Source organism: Acipenser ruthenus, chromosome 16 (assembly GCF_902713425.1).
Source record: "Acipenser ruthenus chromosome 16, fAciRut3.2 maternal haplotype, whole genome shotgun sequence".
Lineage (NCBI taxonomy): Eukaryota > Metazoa > Chordata > Actinopteri > Acipenseriformes > Acipenseridae > Acipenser > Acipenser ruthenus.
Window position 1 is genome coordinate 1,315,264 of NC_081204.1, and position 27,451 is coordinate 1,342,714.

General features: G+C 44.2%; 3 protein-coding genes across 4 annotated transcripts in view; 2 read left to right on the forward strand and 1 right to left on the reverse strand.

Moving 5' to 3' along the window:
- Positions 1 to 796: 796 nt before the first annotated feature.
- On the reverse strand, positions 797 to 5,075 carry LOC117964021 (T-cell leukemia translocation-altered gene protein homolog). Of its 2 annotated transcripts, none has more exons than XM_034906186.2 (3): positions 2,700 to 3,022; positions 1,609 to 1,663; positions 797 to 1,345 (listed from the first exon to the last, which is right to left on the reverse strand). In XM_034906186.2, exons 1-3 carry the CDS (start codon positions 2,908 to 2,910, stop codon positions 1,303 to 1,305), a joined length of 309 nt encoding a protein of 102 aa, XP_034762077.2. In that variant the 5' UTR covers positions 2,911 to 3,022; the 3' UTR covers positions 797 to 1,302. The 2 variants fall into 2 exon arrangements, with proteins under 2 accessions (XP_034762077.2, XP_058844288.1); XM_058988305.1 differs by lacking the exon at positions 797 to 1,345 and adding an exon at positions 4,915 to 5,075 and having other exon boundaries at positions 1,605 to 1,663.
- On the forward strand, positions 3,673 to 14,256 carry LOC117412320 (transforming protein RhoA). Its single transcript, XM_034020602.3, has 5 exons — positions 3,673 to 3,806; positions 11,470 to 11,627; positions 11,793 to 11,913; positions 12,709 to 12,839; positions 13,151 to 14,256. The coding sequence occupies exons 2-5, from the start codon at positions 11,472 to 11,474 to the stop codon at positions 13,322 to 13,324; spliced, it is 582 nt and encodes a 193-aa protein (XP_033876493.1). The 5' UTR covers positions 3,673 to 3,806; positions 11,470 to 11,471; the 3' UTR covers positions 13,325 to 14,256.
- Positions 14,257 to 16,581: 2,325 nt separating this feature from the next.
- The window catches only part of LOC117963549 (semaphorin-3A-like), a 50,002-nt gene continuing 39,132 nt past the window's right edge, over positions 16,582 to 27,451 (forward strand). Inside the window, exons 1-2 of the mRNA XM_058988296.1 lie at positions 16,582 to 16,620; positions 19,908 to 20,959. Coding sequence (XP_058844279.1) covers positions 20,806 to 20,959 — 154 coding nt within the window. The 5' untranslated portion in view covers positions 16,582 to 16,620; positions 19,908 to 20,805. The remainder of the gene's footprint in view (positions 16,621 to 19,907; positions 20,960 to 27,451) is intronic.

Here is a 27,451-nt window from a genome sequence, read left to right on the forward strand (position 1 = left end):
TCTTCAGTGCAGTGCCCCTCTGAGCAGTAAGGCAGAAGTGGCATGGGGCGGTAGTGTTTTATTTACTCCTTATTGATTGGTGTTTGATGAGGTTTGCTGCGGTGGTGTGAGCCTCTTGCCAGGTCGTCAGTGTAAATGAGAAATTGTTCTGATTAAGTAAAGGTTTGGATTGATTGATTCGAGTCGCTAACTTTAGCAGAGCTTCCAAACCCCACAACTGAAAGTGCTGAGATAGAAAGCCATTACTAGCTTGCAGCTTCCACAGACTGTGGCTGTCAGTGGTGAACGCGCAGGGCCGCGGTGTGAGGGTGTGTGGGTCTGCACCCTGCCTCACAGATGAAGAACAGCACCGTGCCTGCCCGGTGTGAGCCAGTGTGGGATGGAAAGGTACCATCTGGGACCAGAGTGACCACCAGCTGGACAGCACTGAACACAGGATCAGAAAACAAACAAAAAGTGCAAAAAAAAGCCAGTCTAAATAACTACTGGGTTACCCTGGTTTAAAACGCTGTCGCCTTGCAGAGAACAGGTGCTTCACGTGCAGTGCATGATTTCATATCGTTACAAACGGGAGAGTTTGCCTTTCCAGTACTGAGATAGCTCTGAATGCTTCTCTTTGCGTCCTGTATACAATTTACAATATGATACACAGTAAGTTATAAACATGCACACTTTTCACTGATATCACTAGGAACAGTTTTTCATTAAGTGCCTTCGTCCTCATTTGAGGCTAGTTTGTAATTTTTGGGAGCATTTTTAAGTGTCATCTACCAGTTATTTTAATTTTCTCTTTAACTAAATTGTTATGATAACTGACAATAATTTAGTTAACTGCAAAAGTTAAGTCTAAATGTAATGCATCAGCTTACTTAAATAAGCTTGTGTTGGGATTTCTTCAAGGAGCATTTCATTTGGTATTTAACGGGTTCCTACGAATATCAGTTAGGGATAAAAATAAATGTAAAAACCATACATTGCAATGAAGAGCAGATGCAGACATTGCTGGAGAAGCGAAGTCAGAGGCTGCAAGCGGAATTAAACTGTGTCACAGAATTAGCCTGCATACAATAAATATCCAGTTAGTTAGGTCAGGATGGCTTGGGATTCGTTGCTTCCTCTGGTGCCCCAGTTTAAACCTGTTCTGTTTTTTAAAAAAAGCACACAAAATGCAAAGTGCTACATTTATGAGCCAAGGGGGGGGGCCACATGTCTCTGAACACCCTCCTTCAGATGTGACTGGTTGAGATGCAAGGCGCTACAATCTGATTGGTCACACAGGCGCGGCGGGTCACAGCAAGCTCCTCACTCCCGTCGTGGTTTGGAGCCGTCCCCGGCAGAACTCTCCCTGGAAAAAAATAAAATAAAAATGTAATTTGAAATTAACACAGATTAAAAGGAGAGTCCTTTGCGTTTATATTGAATTTGCTAGGATCTTACACAATCATATTCCTAATAGAAAAGCATCACTAGCTCTACCCATCAACTTCAACAAAAACAAGTGAGCCAGTGCTTCATACCCCTCCCATCCTCACTGCCCCCCCCCCCCCCCGTCTCCACTGCCCCTCAGTACACAAGCCCTGCCCCTCTCCATCACCGTGGGTAACCTACCAGCCGCTGAAATTTGTTGCTGTCTCTGGGGTGCCTCCATTCTGGCCAGCAGTGCCTGCGGAAGAACAAAGACATCCGTCACATCGACCTGCCATTCAACAGGGGCTCCGTCACGTCAACCCGCCATTCAACAGGGGCTCCGTCACGTCAACCCGCCATTCAACAGGGGCTCCGTCACGTCAACCCGTCATTCAACAGGGGCTCCGTCACGTCAACCCGCCATTCAACAGGGGCTCCGTCACGTCAACCCGCCATTCAACAGGGGCTCCGTCACATCGACCTGCCATTCAACAGGGGCTCCGTCACGTCAACCTGCCATTCAACAGGGGCTCCGTCACGTCAACCCGTCATTCAACAGGGGCTCCGTCACGTCAACCCGCCATTCAACAGGGGCTCCGTCACATCGACCTGCCATTCAACAGGGGCTCCGTCACGTCAACCTGCCATTCAACAGGGGCTCCGTCACGTCAACCCGCCATTCAACAGGGGCTCCGTCACGTCAACCCGTCATTCAACAGGGGCTCCGTCACGTCAACCCGCCATTCAACAGGGACTCCGTCACGTCAACCCGCCATTCAACAGGGGCTCCAGTGCAGCCATCCATTGCATATCAGTGAGTTACAGGACATAACATAACAGGACATAGGGTCAGAATAGAAGGATCTACCGTGATAGAAGACCACAAGCAAAACATTGCTCATTAAACAACATCAAATATTTGTGTTGCATTCTCATCATATAAACTTCTACCAAAAACTACATGTTACTGTCCTTTCCAGGTGGCTATGCAGGAAATAGGACTCCTATTGCATAGCACTTTCACTCTTTACTGTTACTACCAGTAGGATTGTTACTGGCACTGAGGCTGCAGCACAAAACGAATTCACTTTCTCTAACCCTGAAGTCAATACAATACAGTATTGATCTTTCTTCAGCCCTGATGTTAATCAATGACAGCAGTCGTTTTGGGGCTTCTTACTGGTAGTGTAATTTGTACTGGTATAGAAGCCCCCTTAGACCGCTGCCAGTAGGTGTTGTACTGGTTTGAAGCACTCTGATGATAATAACATCACCCCAGCTACTCAGCTCACCTTGCCGGTGGTACATGTCGTTGACAGTGATCCCGTACACTTTCCATGCAAAGTGAATGGATACCAGGCTGATCAGCAGCCAGCCCAGGAGTATTTTGAAGATCGACACTCTCATATCATTGGCGGCCCAGTCTTGAACAAACTCCGTGACGAAGGACAGCAGGCAGTCTACAGCATAAGAGACGAACTCTAAATTCCACGGTTCCTCCATTGCTGCAGCACAGCGCTGGCTCCCAGCATTACTCCATGTCAACACACTGCGGGTTTGGGGGGAAACTGTCAGGACCTTCCGTCACCAGCATCCATTTTCCTGCTTAGGACAACTGTGGCGGAGATATCGTGTTAGCAGATTTTATTACTGCTTGAAACGACATTTTCTATATATATACGTACACAAATTCTACAATTGTATACGTCTTATTTTCAAGAAACGAGATTCGCTTGAATGTTAATTTAGCAACTGACTTGTCGTTCTGTTTATTTATTATTTTTTTTTTATTTTTTTTTATCGAATCTGTTTCTGTGGATGCTGAATTAGCGTCACGTGATGTGAGGACCGTCACAGTTTGTGCCGAAACCGGTTTAATAATGATGTTTGCTGGGGAAAATGGGTAATGTAAAATAAAATAAAGGGATTTCGAGTTAATTGTTTTGATAGAACGACGTTTGTTTTTATCATTAGGAGATTTTTCTCAAGACTTATACATCAGGGATAGCTATAAAAAGTCGCCCATTGCATGGCAGTGTGATCCACTCCTGGTTTTACTGTTAGCTTATTAAGACACACCTGAGCGTGTTACCTGTACACTGTGGCTAATCAAGCTCGTAGTGAAACCTGGAGTGGGCGCTTCTGCTATGCACTATGAGACTTATCCCGTCTCTGTGTGTAACACCCCCTCCCCCTCCCCCTCGCCCCGTGGCCGTGCAGGCGTGGCCCGTGCTCGTGCCCGCTACCCCCCCCCCCCTTCAAGAAGAGGCGGAGACGCGCCTTCTCCCGCCCGTGCGCGCACACGCGAGAGCCGGGTTTTTATTGTAACGGAGAGGCAGAGCGAAACAGGGGGATTTTAATACAGAAAAAAAACACAAAAAACTGCAACACAACTACAGGTAAGCGCAATTTAACAGCGTCGTCGTCGATCCTAGCGCTCAGCGGCCCGTTTTGTGAGATTCACGGTAGAAAGGCGGTGTTTGAAAGTTGTATTAATGTCTTTTTTTTTTTTTTTTTCCGCATTTCTTTTCCTATCGGCGAGTACGACATTAAGAAGCTTCCGCCCTACGCGCTGGTTCGTCTTGTTCGTGTAACTCGAACGATTCGCCTTTTCTTGAAATGTTATTTTGCAACAACAGAAACAGCCCTTGGTCAGTGAATCCGGATGTGTGTTATTTAAAAGTGCTATTGAGACTTTCTTTTACGATTTATTTCGCCGTCTACGTGTGTTGTTTTTTTTTGAGATTACATTGCCTAATCTGAAATATCACGTTTAAAATGCATAATATACAAAAGATATATAATGTTGTCACCCAAGTGGAGACTGGTATTTGAAATGGCTATGAAGATTGATCACAAACTGTACACATTTGCCGTTTGTTTGTAGTAATGTCTGTTTTAAATATTTAATTTATTTATTTATTGTTACTTTTTAAATACCGCTGATCAATACAGAACCGCATAACATTTTCTTTGGTCGGATATGAATCATGATTTTCATATACATTGGTCACAGAGTAGATGTATTGTAACTGGAGTTAGTAACAACAGGCACATTTCAGTAAAATATTTAAATAAATAAAGAGAACCAAACGATATTTTTTAGTCTGGTGACACATTGTAAATACACAGCCTTTTCTTGCATATATATATATATATATATATATATATATATATATATATATATATATATATATATATATATATATATAATATATATGTGTGTATATATAATATTGCACGTGTAAATATCATTTTATATAAAATAAATACTTTGGCAATAACAGCGGGAAAGTGTTGGAAGGTTTTAAATATACTTTTTTTAAGTTTTTTTTTTTTTCTTTCTTAGATTAAGGGCCGGATCTGGTAGTAAGTTGGGTGTACTTGCACATTTCGGACTGGGACTGTGTGTTAGTCGTTTTGTTTGCTCACTAAATCTAGATTCAAAATACCGAAGGCCTTCTTCTCTCTTTGTTTTGATTCCGAGCCCGGTTTTTAAATACGTACCGATTTGTTTTAAAGTAGCGTTAGTGTTATTGGTGCTGTGATGTGGACGATGGCGATGTTGTTTGATAGTGATCTGGTGGGCGAAACAATACCACAAAAACGCCGAGATTTACGAAGGACTAGTCCCAGCCTGGCGCTTCCTCCTGTACAACACGACCCGCGACCCGAGGTACAAAAACAGCCATCTGTTGCTGTTTGACGCCATCTTGCTGTTGGGAGGGGAGGGGGGATATGATGTGACCCAGCCCAAGGAAAATCGGGTTAAAAACACACACGGGGATTGTTTCCCGGGCCCATGTGGGTCAAATCACCGGGACGATGTAATACAATTCTTTACAAGACCGAGGTTCCCTCCGTCTCCAAACGAGCTTCCCTTAATAATAATAATAATAATAAAAATAATAATAATAATAATAATAATAATGACGCGGCTGTTGTATGGAGTCGAGGGGCGTTGGGTGAAAACACGTTTAGCTTCACTTCTGCCAGTGTGGACATTTTAATATCTGTTTTGCCTTGGTGTGGATAGTGGGAACATCTTAAAAGCCCTGCGATACACACGTAACGTAGGCCGGAGTTACTTATTTACAGATTTAGGGATATATAGTACAAGACCGGGCGTGCCCTCCACTTGAATAGTACGAGGCTCACCAGTTAAAGTTAGCAGTTCCACTACGCGCTTCACTCATGTTACTGTGTTTTTATGTTTTGTTTTTTTATGGCCACTCTGTTGACGTGGGCTGTGACGTTTTAGAAACGTTTGCTTTTCAAATTGCCACCGCTGCGATGAATATTGTGATTGTTGCTTGGGTTTAACCGAAACCGGTTCTAAACGGAGCAAATATCTTACGCTTGATAGAGCACTGCGTAATTCCGGCGTTTTTGAATCGCTCAGCTCAGATTCCTCCCTTCTGACATGGCTGCTGTAATGACAGGATCTGACTGCCACTGCAAGTCTAGCAACTTGACACGGCACTGTGATTTGTTCTGAAACGAGTTGACATCTTGTAGAGATCCACATGACGTTACTGTGGTTCCCCCAGTACACTTGTTAATTGCATTGTGTTTTTATATGTGTGTTTTCAGGTGGGTCAGTCCCTCTGCAGCTGCTAACCTGGGGTACTGCAGTAGGCACTACAGGGATGGGAATAAGACTCCCATTGCATTGCAGCTTGATCCATTCCTAGTTTCACTATGAATTTAGGATGGTACGCCTGAGCTGGTTACCTATATACTGCGGCTAATCAAGCTTGTAATGAAACCTGGAATGGACTGAAACAGCTATGCAATGCGAGTCATATCACCATCCCTGTACAATGTACAGCAGCTTGTTACCACCTTTTCTAGGAGGGCATACTTTGCTGTCGTCTTGTAAAACAAGAGTTCTGGTTTGTGGAAAGCGTGTATATAGTGATCCAGACCTACCTGTGCAGTCACTGACTGGTCCTGGCAGTGTAACTTGGCAGGGTTGGTGGGGGTTTGCTTAGTCCGGCCAGTTATTCATTTTTTTAAACAAAGGCTCGCATTGTGAAAAAAAGCCTCATGCACGGTGGTAAGGTTGAAATATATTATCGATTTCCAAAACACTGTTGCGGTTCTGCCTGAAATGTACATATGCCTCTTAAAGAAGTTAAAGATGCAGTCCTGTTTGCTCAGCTCAAGATAACTCAGTTTTATTGCTTGAATGTTGAATTATTGATTTTGAACGGTGATTCACACCGCTGTACATACACAGTGGTGTGTTCTGCGCTGAGGTACAGTTTGGGTGATGCCGGAGTCTTGGCTGTATTGGTAATGCCCAGATAAACAGCACCAGATGCTTGTTTTGTAGATGGGAGTAGATTTTGTTCCTCTGACATCAGTAAGTTGTGGTTTATTTGCTTTTCTTTATGCCAATGGAAACAGCATCATTGGTACACTTTCCTAGGGCCTATCCGTCAGAATATTTCCTATACCAAAAAAAAACAAACAGAATAGGCATACACTACACAGTTAAGACAGGATCCCTCAACAGAGGGGAAGGTTTTACACTACACAGTCGAGACAGGATCCCTCAACAGAGGGGAAGGTTTTACAATACACAGTCGAGACAGGATCCCTCAACAGAGGGGAAGGTTTTACACTACACAGTCGAGACAGGATCCCTCAACAGAGGGGAAGGTTTTACAATACACAGTCGAGACAGGATCCCTCAACAGAGGGGAAGGTTTTACACTACACAGTCGAGACAGGATCCCTCAACAGAGGGGAGGGTTTTACACTACACAGTCGAGACAGGATCCCTCAACAGAGGGGAGGGTTTTACACTACACAGTCGAGACAGGATCCCTCAACAGAGGGGAAGGTTTTACACTACACAGTCGAGACAGGATCCCTCAACAGAGGGGAAGGTTTTACACTACACAGTCGAGACAGGATCCCTCAACAGAGGGGAAGGTTTTACACTACACAGTCGAGACAGGATCCCTCAACAGAGGGGAAGGTTTTACACTACACAGGCAAGACAGGATCCCTCAACAGAGGGGAGGGTTTTACAGAATGTTCTAAACTATTTTCATCTTGCATTTACAGTGTAAATTGTAAGACACAAACCTTATTGGATGCAAGGACCTGCATTGCTATAGTAATAAATATTGATGTTGAAAAGACAGACACCCATTGCATAGCAGTTTCACCCATTCCAGGTTTTACTATGAGCTTGATTAGCTACAGTAGGTAACAAGCTCAGTTGTTTCTTATTAAACTCATAGCAAAACCAGGAATGGATCAAACTGCTGTGCAATGGGTATGTTAGCATGGTAAAGTATAGTCTATTACTCGCAGCCTCGACCCCTCAATAGGTCCCAGCCTGATTTAACATGTTTTCTAGGTACCTACCTTTGTGTCGGTTCCTAGTGCTGTAACATTGAGCAGCCTAAACTCGTAAATTGTAAAACAGTCTTCTGCAGGGACACAGGTTCTTCCCCTCCATAAAAGAACACGCTACTTGCAGCAGTAGAAAGTTATAAGTGACTTATTCAAACTGTTTTAGGCCAGAAATAAATAAAAAGAGTAGAACTGAACTGATATTTTTCAGCTTCCTTACAGTAAAAGGTAACAAGCTTCTTGAACATGTGTTTTAGAAAGTGTTTGGGAGGGACAGTGCATCTTCACATACAGTAGTGAATTGGTCTTCATGCGTCAGGTTTCTGCAGGGAGTCTGTTTCCTGGGCAGGATGGTTCAGTCTTCTTGCGAGTCAAGTGTTGGCTCTCATTCTAGTTCCTCTTTAACAAACTTCTGCTGCGAGTCAAAACAGCCTGCTTGAGAGCCGCACAGTGCAGGGATTGAGTGCGCGGTCCACTCAAAGCTGCCTTGTGTTTCAGTGTTGGGCGTTTTGAGTCGGAAAGCTGCTCTGGAAGGCTTTGAATCACTCTGTTTGTTTCCTCCCACTTTCCACACTGCCGTGTGTGATGGAGTCATTTATTTATTTGATTTAATCGTGTGGTTCCTCCAGACTGTATGAAAGTGAATCTGTGAGCTCGTGCAGGCTGATGTGTATTCCCATCACAGGTTTGTGACGCCTTTTATATTACAATTTGATTCACAAATCGGTAGTTTTATTTTTTTTCCCCCTATGTTAACTAGTCATGGGAAGTATTTTGTACAGCAAAGCTGTATTTGAACAGTTGGCAATGCAATCCAGGCTTTCAACACAATCACTTGATTTTCCTCCTAACAGATTGGTTCTTGAATGATAAATACAGCCCGACCCGAACTAGCACTTTTCATGAAGAATTTCGGCTGCTGTTGTAGTTTGGCTCGGGAGTTGCGCTGGCTGGCTCTGGGGCTGTTCTGGATATATATTGCAAGGCAGTCGTGCTCGTTTGCTTGGTACACACTGTAAAGGTATCTGGAGCGACGCAGGATGTTGTGACTTTAGTCCTTTTGCTGTGCTTGTAATTGTAGGTTCGTGGTGGAGGGGCAGCTGTTCTGACTCTGATAATCAAAGTTCCTTTTCTTCATGTGATCGTTTCCTCTATCTACTCGCTCTTTTTAAGGAAGGGGTGAAATAAGGCAAACCTTAAACCCAACATGATACTGAGAGCAGAATTATGGAACACACACAGGGGTAGGTTCACAGACTGGGAGTTAGCACTAATCTTGACTAACTACATCACATTAAAAGACATTGTCAAGTTCCTAATGTAACACTGGAGAATGGTAGGTGTTCTCCAGTAAAGTGAGGCTGCTGTATAGCTACCACACTGGATTTACAATTAAACATCTCCATTAGTCTTTCACCTGTACTGCAACCTCTAATCAACACAGTATTTAGTTACTCGAAAGAGATCCTCTATTCTAGACGGAGAGTGATCTAGTAGGAGAAGTGAAAGTACTTGATATAATCAGCATTTCTATTTTATTATTATTATTATTATTATTATTATTATTATTATTATTATTATGTGTTTATTTAGCAGACGCCTTTATCCAAGGCAACTTACAGAGACTAAGGTGTGTGAACTATGCATCAGCTGCAGAGTCACTTACAACTACGTCTCACCTGAAAGACGGAGCACAAGGAGGTGAAGTGACTTGCTCAGGGTCACACAATGAGTCAGTGGCTGAGGTGGGGATTTGAACCGGGGATCTCCTGGTTACAAGTCTGTTCCTTTAACCACTGGACCACACAGCCTATTTCTCAGTGCGCCGACATCATTTTGATATTTGTAGTTTTGAATATTGTAGTTTTAAGTGTGTAAAGGGGAAAACAACTCGGCTGCTACAATCAAGACACGACATGAAGCAGCGGCAGCAGCAGCCTGTGTGGGGCGTGCAGCACCGTGGGCTGTCTGCACTGCTGTGGATTCAGTGACCTGGGCTGGAAGGTGTTTGAAATTGTTCTGCAGTGATACGTGATCGTTTCTTGTAAGCCATCACTTCTGAGAATGTATCGACCAAAGTCCATCCTGTCGACCCTCTGTCAAAGTCTTGACCGTCCTGACTGAAACTGCCTGGCAGTGTGGCCCCTGTCTATCGGTCCACATCGCATGGGTTGCATTTGCATGGCAAGCGAGGGACAGCCCGTTTGCACGTGTGTGTGTGTGTGTGTGTGTGTGTGTGCACGCTACGCATCACTATTGTTTTTCATTGTTGTGTATCCTGTAGGTCTGTACGCACGGGATGGAAAACCCAGGTGCATTGAGTGACCTTTTAATACGACCATGGCAGGATGCTCTGTGTATTGAATCGAGTCTCTCTCCATTCCGAAATTGTAACTTTTAAATTTAAAACAAACACATACTGTATCAGGGATGGAAGTAAGACTCCCATTGCATTGCAGTTTGAGCCATTCCTGGTTTTACTACAGGATTAATAGGACACACCTGAGCTTTATAGTCAGGCTTGTATTCAAACCTGGAGCGTGTGAAACAGCAATGCATCAGGAGTCTAATTTCCATCCCTGTGTATATACACAACAGAGAAACACAGTCTGTCGTTCTAGTTATTTGTGAAGTGGTGTTCTTGCTACACAATACTACTCTACTGTCTAAGACAGTGGTACTCAACTCTGCCCGTCGAGATCCATTCCAGTCCTGGTCTTTATTTCAACCAGGTCCTAAATTAGTTAATTGCCTCTTAGCAGCTTCAATGAACTATATTAGAACCTGCTTGGAGTAAAAACCTGGACTGGACTGTAGTTTTAGTTTTTGGTGTAGATGGCACTGTAATGGCATTTCCTATTATAAACTGCGGTTCCCTAAATGCTGTGCTGTGCAGCACATCCTGGTGCTTTCAGGATAGGGGCAGGGGTGTGGTGTAAGTGTGGTGACATCAGTGTGCACCTCCCTGGCATTAAGCAAACTGCTTCAGTAATTGAAATAAGGCTCCCTTTGCATAGCAGTTTGATTTCTGGTGAGTTTAATAAGAAGACGCATGAGCTTCTACAGGAGTGTGTGTGTGTGTGTGTGTGTGTGTGTGGGGTACAGGGCGTGTCAGTCTGGGTGACTCTGTTCCTCTGACTGTAGGATTTGGGTCCCGTGCAGAGTCTGAAATGAATGAGCCAATACCAAGTCTCAGCTAACTTTGATTCTGTGACTTTTTAAAAAAAAAAAAAAAAAAAAAAAAAAAAAAATAATTTTTTGAGGAAATGGTAAAATAACAATATGTTCCAGCTGGCTGTTGCAGTAGGTATAAAAATCTCAGGATCTAAAAATACATTTTAAAAGAGGTGCTTGCTATTTACCTGGCCCAGTACTTTCCAAATCAAAATATATAGTACTTGGGGGGGCCCCCCCCCCCCCCCCCAAAAAAAAAAGGTTTTACTCTTGGTTTCTGGTGGGTGGGTGTGAGTGCTGCAGCATGCCGAGTGTTTTAATGAGGCAGCACTGTAATTAAGAGCTATTTTTAGAAACTGTATCATGATAGGTACTGAAATACCAAACCTCTTCAATCCCAGCTGCTATTGTTGCCTTGCTGTCTCCTATATGAAAGCAGACCAGTCCCAGGGTAGCCCTGCATCCTGTCCTGTTGCGTGGCACACACCCCCTGACCCTGGCGCTTTGTCCCCGCAGGCATGGCAGCGATCCGTAAGAAGCTGGTGATCGTGGGTGATGGGGCCTGTGGAAAGACCTGCCTGCTGATAGTCTTCAGTAAGGACCAGTTTCCAGAGGTCTACGTCCCCACGGTCTTCGAGAACTACGTCGCAGACATCGAGGTGGACAGCAAACAGGTGAGCTGTCCCACCCCCATGGGGTTCCCAGGCCGTCCGGTTTTAACAGAGAGAATCTAATGGGCCTCGTGTAGGATGCTGCTACAATGCCCGAGTTGGGGGACGCCCGGTCTCTCTCGCCTACACAGTTCAGTGAAGGATCTCTAAGTCTCCTCTCTCTCGAAGGTGGAGCTGGCTCTCTGGGACACAGCCGGACAGGAGGACTATGATCGACTCAGGCCTCTATCCTACCCCGACACAGACGTTATCCTCATGTGCTTCTCCATAGACAGTCCAGACAGTTTAGGTAAGCATTTCGCAGTTCAGACTCCTACAGGGCTGTCTTTGCTGCAATGGATAATTTAATCAAAGCAGGTAAGTGTGCGGCTGGCACGCAGCCGCTCTGTGTGGTGAAGTTCAAGTGCGTTTGTTTGTTTAAGCCTGCAATGTGAACATATTGGATAAGTAATCAAAATAGCAAATGCTGTTAAGAGAAGTAAATGTGAGAAGTCTGCCTTGCAACACAGTAGTTCTGTTCACATTGTACAATGGAGGTATGGTGCAGTTTCATTCTGTACCCTTTGAAAGCAGATTTCATTTCCTTTAACTCTCCTCGAGTCACTGCATTGCTCAATACACCTACACGGTCTGTGACTAAGCTGCAGCACGCAGTCTCACAGCTGTTTTGCGTGGGGGAAAAGTAGATTTGGTCTAGTGCCCAAAAAAAAAAAATGTACGACAGCTACTGTAATAGCACAGTATTTAGATGTATTTATTTTGCACATCCCCCTTGGATTAAAGTGATCTTCAACTGGTTTAACTAATGCATTTTCCACTTCCTCTTATTAAGCTGTGTTGCATGTGCCTCTTCATTTAAGCGAGCTTAAGGGACACACACAGTATGAACACGAATGCATTTAGGAGTAAAATAAAAATCTGAAACGGCTGTCATTCCAGATCGCGCTATTATAGCAGCACATCTGAACCTTACTATTTAAATAAGTCAAGCCTCATCCTGACAGCACAGTGGAAGCGAGGGCCCTGAATCTGCCCTGGAGGCACCCAGGGTTTCCCTGCAGGTTTTTAACTCTGCTCTTTTTAGAAAACATCCCGGAGAAGTGGACTCCGGAGGTGAAGCATTTCTGCCCGAATGTGCCCATCATCCTGGTGGGGAACAAGAAGGACCTGCGGAACGACGAGCACACACGCCGAGAACTGGCCAAGATGAAACAGGTACAGGGAGCAGGGCAGCGATTTGCAAGACTCGTCTGAACCAGGGGCTGAACTGCGGATTCAAAAAGATACACAGTTCAGCAGGGTCCCATATAGAGGTCGGCTGTGTTTTTCATGTCGCACCATGTGTACAGTGGAAGGGTATTCGTTGAATCTTTCACATGTGGTTTTATTAGCAGCATAGTGGAGGGCTTTGCAGGATGACTTGAATTGGTTCAGATAGTTTGTTAATGTTTAAACAGGGTTCATCTTTGTGTTAGACATGTGGGAGATTAAGGGGAAGCTCACAGCCCTCTCCTCTCCCCCTGTAGGAGCCAGTGAAGCCGGAGGAGGGCCGGGACATGGCAAACCGCATCGGTGCCTTTGGCTACATGGAGTGCTCAGCAAAGACAAAGGACGGTGTGAGGGAGGTGTTCGAGATGGCCACCAGGGCGGCGCTACAGGCCCGACGTGGCAAAAAACAATCAAAATGCCTTCTTTTGTAAAGAAACTAAACAAAATGAAAGTGTCTGTACTCCCAGAGAAAGGAGAAAACAGGCGAGCCCAGGCCCCCCCCCCTGTCCCCAAACTCACTCTCTACAGCCATCAACTTGATTTCAAAACCTCCAATTGATGTTTGTTAATCCTAGTGTGATCCTAGTGTCTTTGAGTAATCTGGCCTTCCAGTTGTCTCTATTTTTTTTTTTTTTTTTTTTTTTTTTTCAATTATCTGTAACAAGTTACATTTTTTTTTTTTTTTTTTTTTAAAACACAAAGATGAAAAGGAAAGTCGTTTACCAGAATTAAAAAACACTCTAAACTAAATGCTTTTTTTAAAAAAAAATTTGTATGTGTGCTGTACCTGTGTTGTTGGTCACAGAACGCCTTGATTAGAGCTGGTCTAAGTGCCGCTCTCCTGGGCTCTGCGTTCACCTGTCCTGTCTCTGGTCCTGCGTTCACCTGTCCTGTCTCTCTCTGGTCCTGCGTGTCCCATCGCATCCTGTCCGTTCACACACCCCTAGATAGAAGTAGAAATGTCTACCTGTTTTCTCGAGTCTGTTTACCGGACAAGGAAACCATTGGCCTCGTGTTTATTCCAGCTTCCACTTATTATTATTTGTATTTTTAAATTGTAGTTGATTTACGAGTCACACTGTTTTTTGTAAAAGTGGATTTCCTAAATGCTAAACTTGTGTGTGTGTCTCTCTGTGTAATTTTTAAGAAAAGAAAACAAACAAAAAAAGTATTTGAAAATAAAAAACAAAAAGGGGTTGATGAGTGAACACGGGTTCTCACACGCACACATGAGTGGAAATTGATTTGTATAAAAGCTTAGTAACTTTCTGTAATAAATTACTGTTAATATAACCAACAGATCCACGTTTAATATGCAATGCTGGTAATAAAAGCGGATATTGTGAGGTTTGGTTAAAAACAATTGTCAAGTGTTTTTATTCTGGTGTTGATTTTCAGTTTTTTCTTTTTATTTATTTGTATAAGCGGAGCACTAAGTGAGAGATCTCTCCAGCTTGTAAGTTGAGGAAAGCGGTTTCTGCATTTCTAAGCAAGCCCAAACGAGCACCCCGCCTCTCCCATTAACCACTGGACACGGTGCGAGACCACTGACCAAACAAAAGGGGAATCCTTTGTTGGTCATCTATTGGAATCCCATAATAAAAAAAAACATTCAAAAAAGAAATGTTTGGGAGACCTTCAGCAATCAAGCCTTTGAACTTGAATGATTTTCCATCTACGTATTCCTGAATTAACATAATATGAAGAATCAAAAGCAGAAGCCGCTGTTATAACAGTGGTGGGTAATAACGCTGGTAGGAAATAAGTAGGATTAATAAAAGGGATGTAAAGCAATGGTTAGCATGCCCATTGAAAGCCTCCCTGGTCGAACAAGGCTGCTATTCATCCTGTTCTGCAGCACAGCGCTTGGCTCAGGATACCACTCTGGTCTGGCATGAGTCAAGTGCCTCTCCCTTTCTATAAGCCCATGTGGTGTGTGTATATATATATATATACATGTACAGAACTGGCCCACCCCACATTCTGATTGGATTCCATGTGTGTCACATCCTTTGTAGACCCACGTGTGCAATCCTGCTCGTTTTAAGATCATTTACTTGCCTTTGTTTTTTTTATTGAGCCCTGGCTTTAAAAAGTACCATCTCTGACTCTGTACCATTTCTCATAACCCTGAACAGCACACTGAAGACCAACACAGTATAAGGAAGGCGGTGCACGGACTAAAAACACATGCAATGTAGGAAAAGAATACCATTATAACGCAGCACAACACACTACAATGAGTGTGCTACAAAGTGTAATCTATATATCGTGTTGTAGGTGTAGAGAAACCCTGCCTTACACGCCTGTGAACTCATTCTACGGGGCTTCGCTTGTGAACTGAACACACAGAACACACATCTACAGCAGGCTGATCCGCAGTCCTTCCACCACACTGCACTGCGGAGCTGCTCACAGCCCCCACAAGAGAATCCCCTCAGTAGAATGGTACTGAAACTCAGCCAATTGAGCCAAATTAACACCAGCGAGCTTCAGAACACCACCAACAAAAAACTCCCAGCACAAAAAAATGAAACAAATTCATCTAAATCTGGAAAACAATTATAAAGTACATTGGAATAACGAAATTGAATCACACAATAAATTGCAATGCTATCTGGCCCTAAAAAAAGAATTTACCCTGGCAGAATATCTTGTCAGGGTCAAAAACACAAAACATAGACAGATCCTGACCAAGTACAGACTCAGTGACCACAGCCTGGCCATCGAAACTAGCCGGCACAAAAAAACCTGGATTGCCAAAGAAAAAAGGCTGTGCGGTCACTGTGATCTGGGAGAGGTAGAGACAGAAATGCATTTCCTGTTACACTGTCCCCAGTATAAGCAAATCAGGGACACGTACTTCCCCAAACTGGCCAATCAGGCCACCACAGTCCAGCTGCTCTCTGACTTAGAAAAACTGCCAGTTCTGATGGGAGAGGAGCAGCAGACAGCAGAGCTAGAGGCCCAGTATGTAGCCAGAGAGACAGAGAAACAGAGAGACAGACCCTGGTGTAGACACCCTGGAGCACGGGAACCAGGCACTCATGCGCACCCATGTCCACTGTAAATACAGAGGGAGAGAGGGAAATGGGAGGGTTGTTGTGTGATAATGTTCATTGTTGAATTGCTTTGGCAAAACTCAATTCAATTTTGTCATGCCAATAAAGCATTTTTTGAATTGAATTTGAATTGAATTGAGAAAGGAAACGCGACGTCAGACTAAGCGAAGTCATCTCCGAGTCCCACCCAGACTGTCTTGTAAGTGAAACTGTAAACTACAATGTTGTATCAGCTTTCCAGCTCCTCTGGCTCCGAGCCTTGGTGGGTGCATCCGGCTCCTGAATCGAGAAGTCGCTGTTCTCAGTTTTTCGAGGTAGAACTGCAGCTTTAGCACTAATAACAGTCGTTTGCTGTTGAGTTATAAAGACTGAGGGTGACGCAAGCCTGTGTAACACAGACTCCGCCGCTGTGCTTTCCCGACGTCTATCCGACTGCACTGGAGGTATCGGGCTCCCAGCGCCTGACTTTATATACCGGGCTATTTTTAGAAGCAGTGAGCACAACTATTTATAAACCGAAGTCGTCAATGAATGACCTCACAAAACGATACGCCCTAGCCCAGAGACAGACAGAGGGTTTTTAAAGACAGGGCGGTGCTTGGCAGCTGAGAATCGCTTGATTTTGAGGTCTGAGCTCTGCTGAGCTATAGACACACACCCCCTAGGTAAGCGAGGTTAAAAACACACGCACAAACTAAATGTAACGTGTGTTATCCACAAAGGCTGCTCAACGGTATAACAAGGGAATCAACACGTATATATTTTTCAGGTTTGAGAAAGGAGATATGATTGATGTATTTATTATTTTTGAGTATTTTGATTATTTATGCATTTTAACAGTGACGGTAAGTTAATGAAACCAGTACGCCAATTTAACAGAAGCAATACAGAAAAAAACATGCTGCTAGGCCTAGGGTAACAAATGCAATTAAAATAATTAAAAACCAATAATAATAATTACACAATTCCGGCATTTCCATTAGACAGTTTCAAACGGTACTTTTTTATTTTGCCAAAACGCTGTGATGTAATCAGTCATGTAATCAGATGAGCTCGTGTAATTGCTGTTTCTAGCACTGCGGGTTTTGTCTCTCAAAAAATGTATTTCAAGATGTTAATGTAATGAAACAAACACATACGAGATCAGCGCGGTGAGTCTTTTAAATAACCATTACAAAAACGAATACCGCACGATTAAAACCGACGACTGTGTGTATTCAGAAAGCAGAGCTATTCTAAATATTATCAATTAAAAAGCTATAATGAGTTCATCGATAGAGCGGAGCCCGCTTGAGAAATGCAGTAGATGAAGATGCTTAAACTTAAAATGGCAGGTACTGCTATTGGACCTGTCATTATACCAAATGGCCACTAGATGTCGCCACAAAGCCTGAAAAGAAAGCAGAATGCTGATTTCTCTCGCCTCTCTTGGTCACACAAAACACGTTGCAGTGTTGCCGTTTACCAGCAGGTGGCAGTGTAAGGTCTCTAATACAGAAACCGGTCCTGTAGCCTTTGTACAAATAACCAAATTACTCCAGTCAGCGTTGTAAAAGTGCAGTATGTTACAAGTGTGGCACAGAACAATTCATATATGGTAATAAGGCAGATACTGTACAAAGAAAGCTCAGAGAGGAATTAAAGTAATGCATTAGATAGATAAACTGCAACATTATCACACAGGATAAAAAAAAAAAAAAAAAAAACACACACACAAAAAACCCCTGCAGTTTCTCCTTCTCCAGTACTTTCTGCCCTCACGGATTGACACCAAACACTAATCAATTCCCCTGCTTGATCAAAGCTTGCTCTGTGCATGGCAGCCATGTTTGCCAGAAGAAATATTCCTATCTAGTGCATTTATCAAACAGCACTTTGCCCTCCGCTGTCAGAAAGCTGAGAAAGTGCATTAGAACCTTTCACTTGCTCATAAGCTAGTTAACTTCAGACTGGTGGGAGAACACTTCCAGGCAGCTCTGAGATTACACATCTCTTTCCATCTCGAGCACTGTGAACACAGCTCTGTGCCTTTCCTAAAGTTAAAGCTGTTCATGGGGAACAGCTCTGTAAAGGCCTGCAACAGTGTGCGGTTGGACTATTTAAAACAAACCACATTAAAAAGTGTGAGCACAATTCCTCAAGCTGTTTGTAATTGGTATGTTAAATGCGGTACAGCACTGCATTGCCTGACCGCCTCTCTCCTCCCTGCTGGGAACCCCACGAGGACTCCTCTGTGGTGACCATCAGAAGGCAGTCTTACTTGTTTATCCACGCTGGTTGCCAGGCGCTTTGTTAAAGCTTTGGATTTCTTTAATTAACGGTGCATTTGGGTGAACTGCTGGCAGCCCTCGAGTGGCTGCATGATTTCAAGAGCGAGAGAAAACGTTTACTGGCTCTTCTCAGTTCAGACTAGGAGCCAGAACGTTGTTGGACGAAGCCTGTAATGCAGTTGGGTGGGGGTGCGATGTGGTGCATCAGCAGTGACACGGAGATCCCTTCTCACTGACCAGCTCTCATAGAAACTCACTAACTATAGCCCAGGAGCCCCGGGGTCTCAGTGCCACACGCAGGTCCTGGCTGGCCGGTGCGCCGGACCCTGTACTGGACCCCTCTGGAGTTACGTATTGAAATGGCGATGCTGTTTATCGTACCTGGGTGTTTCTGCTCTTTGCTGCCGTGTGTGCTGGTACTGCAGTCAGAGCTGATAACTTTATCTGTTGTACCCAGGAGAGGGAGCTGAGAGAGTAGATAACAGGCTCCTGGACAAACAACCAAGCAAACCCATAGCCTAGCAGTGAGGCAGTAAGGAATGCAGCAATACCAAAACAAACGGGGGCGATTCTCTCACAAATGTTTTTTCACCTCAAGAACTATTGCTTCACTGCAGAGCATACTACATGCCTATGACGAGGCTGTGGGTCTCTAGGATTTTAATATGTAGTTCATTCATCTATAACTTCAAAAGGTTCAACCTAAAAGAAACTAAGTAAAGTGGTCAAATGCTTTGGCGTTTGTCTTCATCAGCAGTACACTGCTTCTGTCCACTTGACTTTAATTCCCTCGCCCTTTTCACTGTGTGTAAGAGCCTGTAGGAACGCTACACCTTGAATCTGCAGCTTGCAGGGGGACTCTACAGAGCAGTGCCCAGGGACGGGATCCGATGGCTCTCAGTGTTCCAAAGGCAGAGTGAAGTTCAGATCGCGTGTAAAGAGTCCAGATTTCAGGCTTGGAACAAATCTCCTTTCACATTCCCTTGGCAGGGGTGATTCTTGGCAGAGGTGAAGGTGGCTGAGCTTTTAACTCTCGATAACTCCCATGACAGGAGGGAGTCCGGCCAGTTTTATGTTGTGTGTTGGGAACCTCCCTGAAAGACCCCCCCCCCCCCCTTTTGCTCGCCCCATTAGTAGTAAACAGCCACCTCCGTCTCAGCAGAGGGGTGACAGTCAAGTGCAGCTCTCAGGGTTAGCAACGCCAGTGGCACTCCGACAAGGAGACAAGCTAGGGACATGCAGAGGGGAGATTAGACAGCCAGAGCACACAAACTTTACAGGAAACCGAAGACACAGGACAGCTGGGTTACACACAGAGAGTCTGCAACTGGAGCAAAGAATCTACCGAGAGGAGACGGGAGTCTGTCTTCAAAATAGAGAGGCAACTGGCAAGGACTGCAGACCACCAGGGAATTTGGACGAGTAATGTGTCGGACAGCCCTGCTCAGGGTGGTTTACTTTTGAATATAAATGAGAATAGGAATACTTGCCAAGCTGGACAACAGCAGCTGTTCAAGTTAAACTCCCCTGAACTGAGCGAGTGATTATTCACAGCTGGCTGGATTGGTCCTCTTGGACTTGTGGAGTTAACCTTCTCTTGGACTTCTTCCAGACCCATTATTATTATTATTATTATTATTATTATTATTATTATTATTATTATTACATCTTCATTTTAACAGGTGGTTGCAGCTTGGAAGCTGCAGCTGCACTCCCACCCCTCCTGTGCAGCAGGGAGTGACTGCTGAGGGAGAAACACTGCATTTAACTACAGCGGAGTCTCTGAGAGAGAGAGAGAGAGAGAGAGACAGAGAGAGAGAGAGAGAGAGAGAGAGAGAGCTCTCATCTGAGGAGGAACGATACAAGCAGGACAGAGCAGAAAGCACACCGCCAATCACCCACACAGAGGGGAAAGCATTCCAGTAAAGTGAAGAGAATACTTCAAGAGAAACAGCAAACCTCGGCACTGCTGCTATCCTTCGGGGGGCTGAAATAGGATTTGAAGTGTCTGACATTTATTTTTTGGGCAAGAAAAAGAAGGAGCAGCCTTGTTTCTTTTTTTAAGCTGTATTTTGGCTGTGTAAAGGCACTGATCAGTAATTATTTTGGAGTTTCTTTGCAGTGCCTCTTTCACAGAGGCTGCTGTCTGGCTAATCCCAGCGTCTCTCTGCTCACTTGCCTCACACTGCTGCCAGTAGCCAAGCCTCTGCTCTCCCTCGGCGCTCTGAAGAGCTCAGCTGTGTTCCAATTGAAACCTCTGCTGGTGACCCCGAGGGGTTCAAAGGTCAGCTCTGTGGGTCCGGAGGCGGCCCTTTCCAGCTGTGCCTCTTTTTGTGGGATCTCGATAGACGGGGAGAATTGTTTCCGCAAGGGGCTTGGGAACAGTCCAGAGCTGTGCACTGGTTTTTGGGAAAGGGTGCTGCAGTAAAGAGGCCTGCCGTGAGTCAGTTGCTGTGTTGACTGAGCTGGGAGAGTGACTTCAAGTGACTGTCATTGCTTCAGGATACCAGCAACAGGACCAACTTCAAAACTTCAAAACTTGTTCTTGTTGTGCTGTTTCCCTGGTCTGTTTGGAGAGACATGTGCTGGAACGGTGTGCTCCGAGGAGGGAGGCAGCAGTGGAGCTGTGGAAAGACCCTGCTGCTGGCTCAGGTGCTGCTTCTGTCCAGTGTGGGACTCCCTCTCACCTCCGCATGGAGGCCCTCCCAGCCCAGACTGCGCTTCACCTTTACAGGTAAGAGGAGAGAAACCAACAGTCTTCCCAGACTCTGAGCTTCATTGGCATCACTCAGGGGTCAAATCGGCAGGACATTGAAACTCTGTGGGTTCTCAGTGTTACTGCACAGTCACTATTTTACTAATGAGGTTGATTGAGGGTTCACTGTGTTATAGTTCTACAGTAAAGGGCTTTTCACTGATTCACTGCGATTTTATTAACAGTACCAGTCAGAAAGTGGAATCACAAGGGAGAATTGTATTATTATTATTATTATTATTATTATTATTATTATTATTATTATTATTATTATTATTATTATTGTTTAATTAATTAATTAATTAATTAATTAATTAATTAATTAATTAATTAGTTAGTTTATTTAATTATTTGATTATTTGTTATCTTTATTTATTGGAAGAGAAACGAAAATTGAGATGATACATTTTATTTTCATGCTTGGTCATACTTTTTCTTTTTAAATTCATTTTTTTTTATATAAAAAAAGGATTTCTTCCATTACGTATTGAATATCCAGCATTTGGAGGTTAAATGAAAAACTAAAATCTAACCAATCAATGTGCATTCATTCATCTGCCCCTGTGCTTTTTGGCAGAGGGCGCTGGAAAAGACTTCTAGCTGAAACTCTGCTCACGGATGTGAAGTTTCCTTTGGTAATTCTAATTCCTGGCAGACGGGTGTTTAACAGTGTATTCACACCACCCGTAAATTGATTTTTTTTTTTTTTTAGAAAAACATACTTAGAAAAAAGTGTTCTGCTAAGCTGCTCGGCTTTGCACTCAGTGTGTGTTTGTGCAGTACCTGCTGTGCTGTCTGAGTGTGTTTGCACAGTATGGATAATTGCAAAGCATATGACATGGTTTATTTAGATTTCCAGAAAGCTCTTGACAAAGTCCCGCATAAATGATTAATCCTCAAACTGAACGCAGTAGGGATTCAAGGAAATGCATGCACGTGGATTAGGGAGTGGTTAACATGTAGAAAACAGAAAATACTGATTAGAGGAGAAACCTCAAAATGGAGCGAGGTAACCAGTGGTGTACCACAGGGATCAGTATTTGGTCCTCTGCTATTCCTGATCTACATTAATGATTTAGATTCTGGTATAATAAGCAAACTTGTTAAATTTGCAGACGACACAAAAATAGGAGTGGCAAAGGTCATTCAAAATGATCTAGACAGCATTCAGAACTGGGCAGACACATGGCAAATGACATTTAATAGAGAAAGAGTAAGGTTCTGGTCAACTCGTTACAAAAAGGATATTGCAGCTCAAAGAAGAGCAACCAGAATTATCGTGGGTTTAAAAGGCATGTCGTATGCAGACAGGCTAAAAGAATTGAATCTATTCAGTCTTGAACAAAGAAGACCACACGGTGATCTGATTCAGACATTCAAAATCCTAAAAGGTATTGACAATGTCGACCCAGGGGACTTTATCGACCTGAAAAAAGAAACAAGGACCAGAGGTCACAAATGGAGATTAGATAAAGGGGCATTCAGGACAGAAAATAGGAGGCACTTTTTTACACAGAGGATTGTGAGGGTCTGGAACCAACTCCCCAGTAATGTTGTTGAATCTGACAAAGCCTGTTCTGTTTAGGAAGCAGATCGAGGCTGGTGTGCTGTGTGTGTGTGTGTGTGTGATTCCAAGCCAGGGACTGCTCTCAGTTCATATCAATGGGATGATTCAGGTTCGATTGAAGATCTAAGAATAGCACTGAAGCTACTGAGCACATGCTTTACTGGTCCAGATATAAAAACAGCTGCAGTGATTTGGCACAGATAACAGGAGCGGATTGTTAGCTTGCAGTGGAGCTGCGATGTGAGGTCTCTCATGATAGACCTTCAGCCCGTGCCTGACCTGTGCATTCACTGGTGTGCTAATGCTTCATGAATACAGCCGTGGCACAATGTTCATTTGTAAGAGTTTAAAGGGCCTGGTCACACAACTTGTAAGCGTTTAGGAGGTCTGCGCTCACGAACACAAACTCAGAGATTCTCTCAGAGTTTCTTCATCTCTTTATATTTCATTGTGTTTTCATAGATTAGGGAGGTTAAAAAGTGAACAGGTTTCGAAATCAAGCAGCAGTCCTCTGTGTTTAACATATTGCACATTCCCAGTGATATTTACATCCAAACAATGCCATTATTCAGTTAAGTGTGGTAATGCAAAACAACTGCATTTAATTAGTGATGTTAGAGTGAAGTAGTTCTTATTGATGCATTTCCCATCTAAATGAATCATTAACAGGTTTTCAGGAAAATGAGAATAAACTTCTCTTTAAACAGTTTGCAAAAAGGTGGGTCTCAGACCTTAGCGATCCGCTCATTAAAACATTCCATAGAGTTTTGTGAACAGTCCCTGGATTCTAATGCCTTTGATATTTTTAATTCCAACATTCCATCTGTGCATTCCATCTTCCCCAGCAGTGTAGCAGGCAGCGGATACATGCTGGGCTAGATCCACAAAGCTATATGCTGCAAATCATCATTAGGGAAAATAAAACCCTCCAATTAAACATCTAACAAGAATAAGAAACAGCTTAATACTTCAGTCGAGCCCTGGAATTACAGGTCTTTAAAAGCGAATGACAATTGGAAGAAATAGCTTTGAGCATGTGTCTCTCTTTGTTGCTTGCTGCATACATGAGTATTGGACGTGTGGTGTTTCTTACTGTGACACTTGAGCCCTGATTTAATCTGCAGTGTGTGCCGGCTGTTAGGACTGCTAGTGTAAACAAGAGAACTGTAAGATAAACATCTTCATGTCCCAGCTGAGAGATTTCAGCGCTCTGTCTGCTGAGAATGAACCCGCTTTGTGAGTGCGTCCGCTGGGCTTTGCAGGTGACAGCTTGGGTTGTGATGGAAGGTTGCACACTAGGGCGAGAGAGAGGGAGAGGGAGGCTGGTTTAATGTTAGCTCATAAATGGAGTTAAACTTTAACATGGAAAGGAATGTTGTCCAAGCAATGATTCAGAGAGAGAGAGAGAGAGAGAGAGAGAGACAGACAGACAGACAGACAGAAAGACAGCTCTGCACTTCGGAGACAACACCCCGCCCATTGGGGGAACACAGAGAAACACTGTTGCAATGGCACAGCGTCAGCTCTGCATGGTCCTGTTCTCTGATAGCCCTATTAGTAAGAAGTGCATTCGCACTGTGCATTGCTGTGAGCGGGGGTGAGGTGCACAGCCTGAAGTTCATACGCACTGTGCATTGCTGTGAGCGGGGGTGAAGTGCACAGCCTGAAGTTCATAGGTACTGTGCATTGCTGTGAGCGGAGGTAAGGTGCACAGCCTGAAGTTCATACGCACTGTGCATTGCTGTGAGCGGAGGTGAGGTGCACAGCCTGAAGTTCATACGCACTGTGCATTGCTGTGAGCGGGGGTGAGGTGCACAGCCTGAAGTTCATACACACTGTGCATTGCTGTGAGCGGTGGTGAGGTGCACAGCCTGAAGTTCATACGCACTGTGCATTGCTGTGAGCGGAGGTGAGGTGCACAGCCTGAAGTTCATACGCACTGTGCATTGCTGTGAGCGGAGGTGAGGTGCACAGCCTGAAGTTCATACGCACTGTGCATTGCTGTGAGCGGAGGTGAGGTGCACAGCCTGAAATTCATACTCACTGTTCATTGCTGTGAGCGGAGGTGTTTGCATTGCAATAGCTATTAAATCATCAAAGAAATACCTTAAAAGGAAACATGGTCAAAAAGCACTTATACTAGCTTCCCACAGTGCAGGAAAAGCACATTGCAAAGTGTAATACAGCATCGCGCAAGCATGGTAAAGCACGCCTGCAGTGGTATGGTAAAGGTTTAAACATGTTAATCTCTGGTGCATGCATAGTATAACCAAGGGAAACGCATTGGAAAACTGCACCGGGTTGTGTGGTGAACCTTTATAAGGGAGATGCTGGGTTCAGCTCCCGGTCCAGCAACTGAACCAGTCGGGTAACCTCAAGAGGAAGGCCACTTGACCTCCCTGACCCTGTCACACTCCTGCTTTGATACTGAGCAGGAGCAGAGCAGCGCTGCACTGTGGAAGCCTCATGCTGCTGCTTGGCAGCTCTGCCATGCAGGAGGGAAATCACTTGCATGTGAAGTCAGTTAAGGAGGTAATGCTTCACAGTAAGTGTCTGTAAATGAATTGTAATGACAGCTGACATCAGCTACTACACTAGACTTTGCTACTCATTTCCTACTCAAAACGAATTCCTGATGAATTCAAATTCTATTCATTATGAACGTGAAACCTAAAGGTAAAAACTATGAGCAGGTAAAAGCTTTAAGGATCTTAAGTCAAGCAGACAAGCGTTTCGGCCGTAGATTCTCGTAGTTCTTGTGGTTTTACTGTAGAATTAGGTTTGTCTCCGTAGCTTGTTAAAGTTATCGTATAGTTTTATCTGAGAATTCACGGTTTTCTGTTTAAATAAATTCACAATGAACAGCCACTGGAAGATAATAAGACTGTTTGCATGTTCACAGGAAAAGATTTTCAAGCGAAAAATAGTGTAAGAAATACTGCTAGAGCAGGACTGTCAAACTCCAGTCCTCAAGGGCCAAGGGGCTTCTGGTTTTCATTCCAACTTAAGCTCTCGATTAACATAACTGAGCTAATTATTTGTTCAATTTGACATATTTCATATTTTTCAAGGTCTTTTGCAGTTGATGGTTTTAAAAATGCCCTTGATTCAAGGTACACTACCTGTGAAACATGTTGAGGCCTGAAGAGAAGTGTTAAATGTGTCCAGTTAATCAAATAATTAGACCAATTAAGTAATTAAGTAATTAAAAGCCAGAAGACACTGCGACCCTCCAGGAACTGAGTTTGACACCCCTGTGCTAGACACTGCGATATGGGATATGTTCGGGTTTGGAATTAAGAATCTTTACAAGCAGGGAAGCGTCAGTGTGTTTGCTATTCAGAGCAGCTGTCTGAACATTCTAATTGGGAAGGCATGTGATGAATCCTAATTCAATTCAAAGAGTCTGATTGTCTGTCTTGCTGTCTTTATAGGGATTACACTGTAATACAATTGAGTTAATCAAAGCAGGACTGATCAGTTACTGAAACAAAGACACCAGCACCACACGGGTCCCTGGCGGGATTATGAGAATGTGAATTTAGCTGACTTGGCCCGGCACTAAAGAAATATAATGCTTTGTATGAAAGCACTGTTGTGGACGGGGTGTAAGGAGAGAGGGCCCAGACTGATGGCCCGTTTCCCAGTCTAAGCCTTGCCTTTTCTGGCCTCTCTCTCGATCCCTGGATCTCTGTGTGTGTTCGTGGGCTATCGAAGACCTCCATCAGAAAATTGAGTGTAATTGGAAACGAGATAAACCCATTTCCAGCGGAAGTGAGCCCCGGCTTCCTGAACAGCTTGGGAAAGGGCCAGATAGGGGAGAGCACAGCACCACCACTCGCTGCCTTCCACAAGCACTCTGTCATGCTCGCAGCTGTGAAGATACCAGGGTGCCCAGGACTATCCTGGAATGGAACCCTTGGGTTTCTGTCATGGAATTGGGTTCCTGTTATTAACATGTGAAAACAAATCATTGTAATATAGAGTGCCCAGTTATTTTTCCTCCGTTTTTCTCCCCACATTTACACCGTCTAATTATGTTCCCTCACTGCAGCAATTCTCCCCTGACTTTATGACTTTACCCTGCGCAACGGTCGTGCCTTTATCAGGGAGCCAGCCAGGGACCCCAGTCTCTCAGACCCTTGTTCCAAGCTATCTGTCCAATCTGGAAAACCCTACACCCCCAAGACCCAGCGAAGGTCAACTCCTTGTTTCACCACCACTTTGCTTGAACTTTTCTACACAATCTGATTGCCTCCCATGGATCTCTGGAACGAACACGTTCAGATAAGCTACTGACCAAATAAGCCTTTAATTTAAGACCATTGAAAAGCAGGGTGCCAAAAATAAAATACAAACCCTTTCCAGACCTATCCAATTGCAAATCTAAAAGTAAGCGTGCAGTGCATTACTGAGCTGCTCCTTAAGATCTCTACGGGGGAAGAGAGGCAGGGCTATCAATCTCGTTCAGAACGAGCTCTGAATTACGAGGTGGGTGATCTGGAGAGCCAAAGCCTCAGAAGTCCTGCAGAGTTCTTATTAAGTTCTGTTATTGCTAGTCTGAGATCAGAGGCGGGCTGGGTGGCGGTTCCTCTTAGCGACTGGAGCCGAGTTAATGAAAGTCGTGCTGGTGAATCAGCGAGGGGGGTGCGGGACAGCGTGTGTGAAAGGTAATTAAAGACGAGTAGAGCTGCGGGGGGGGGGGGGGCTGCCTCTGTGGAGGGGTCCCGCATTGAGAAAGTCATTATGAAGGGTATTGAAAGCTCTTTCTAACTCCACAGGCTGACAGTTTAATTAACCGCTGTGTGTACTGCTGTGCCTGGTACTGGAAAAACACAGGGGCTGAACTGCACTGAAGGCAACACAGGATCTAGAACCTCAGCCTTCCAGGGATTCAATCAATG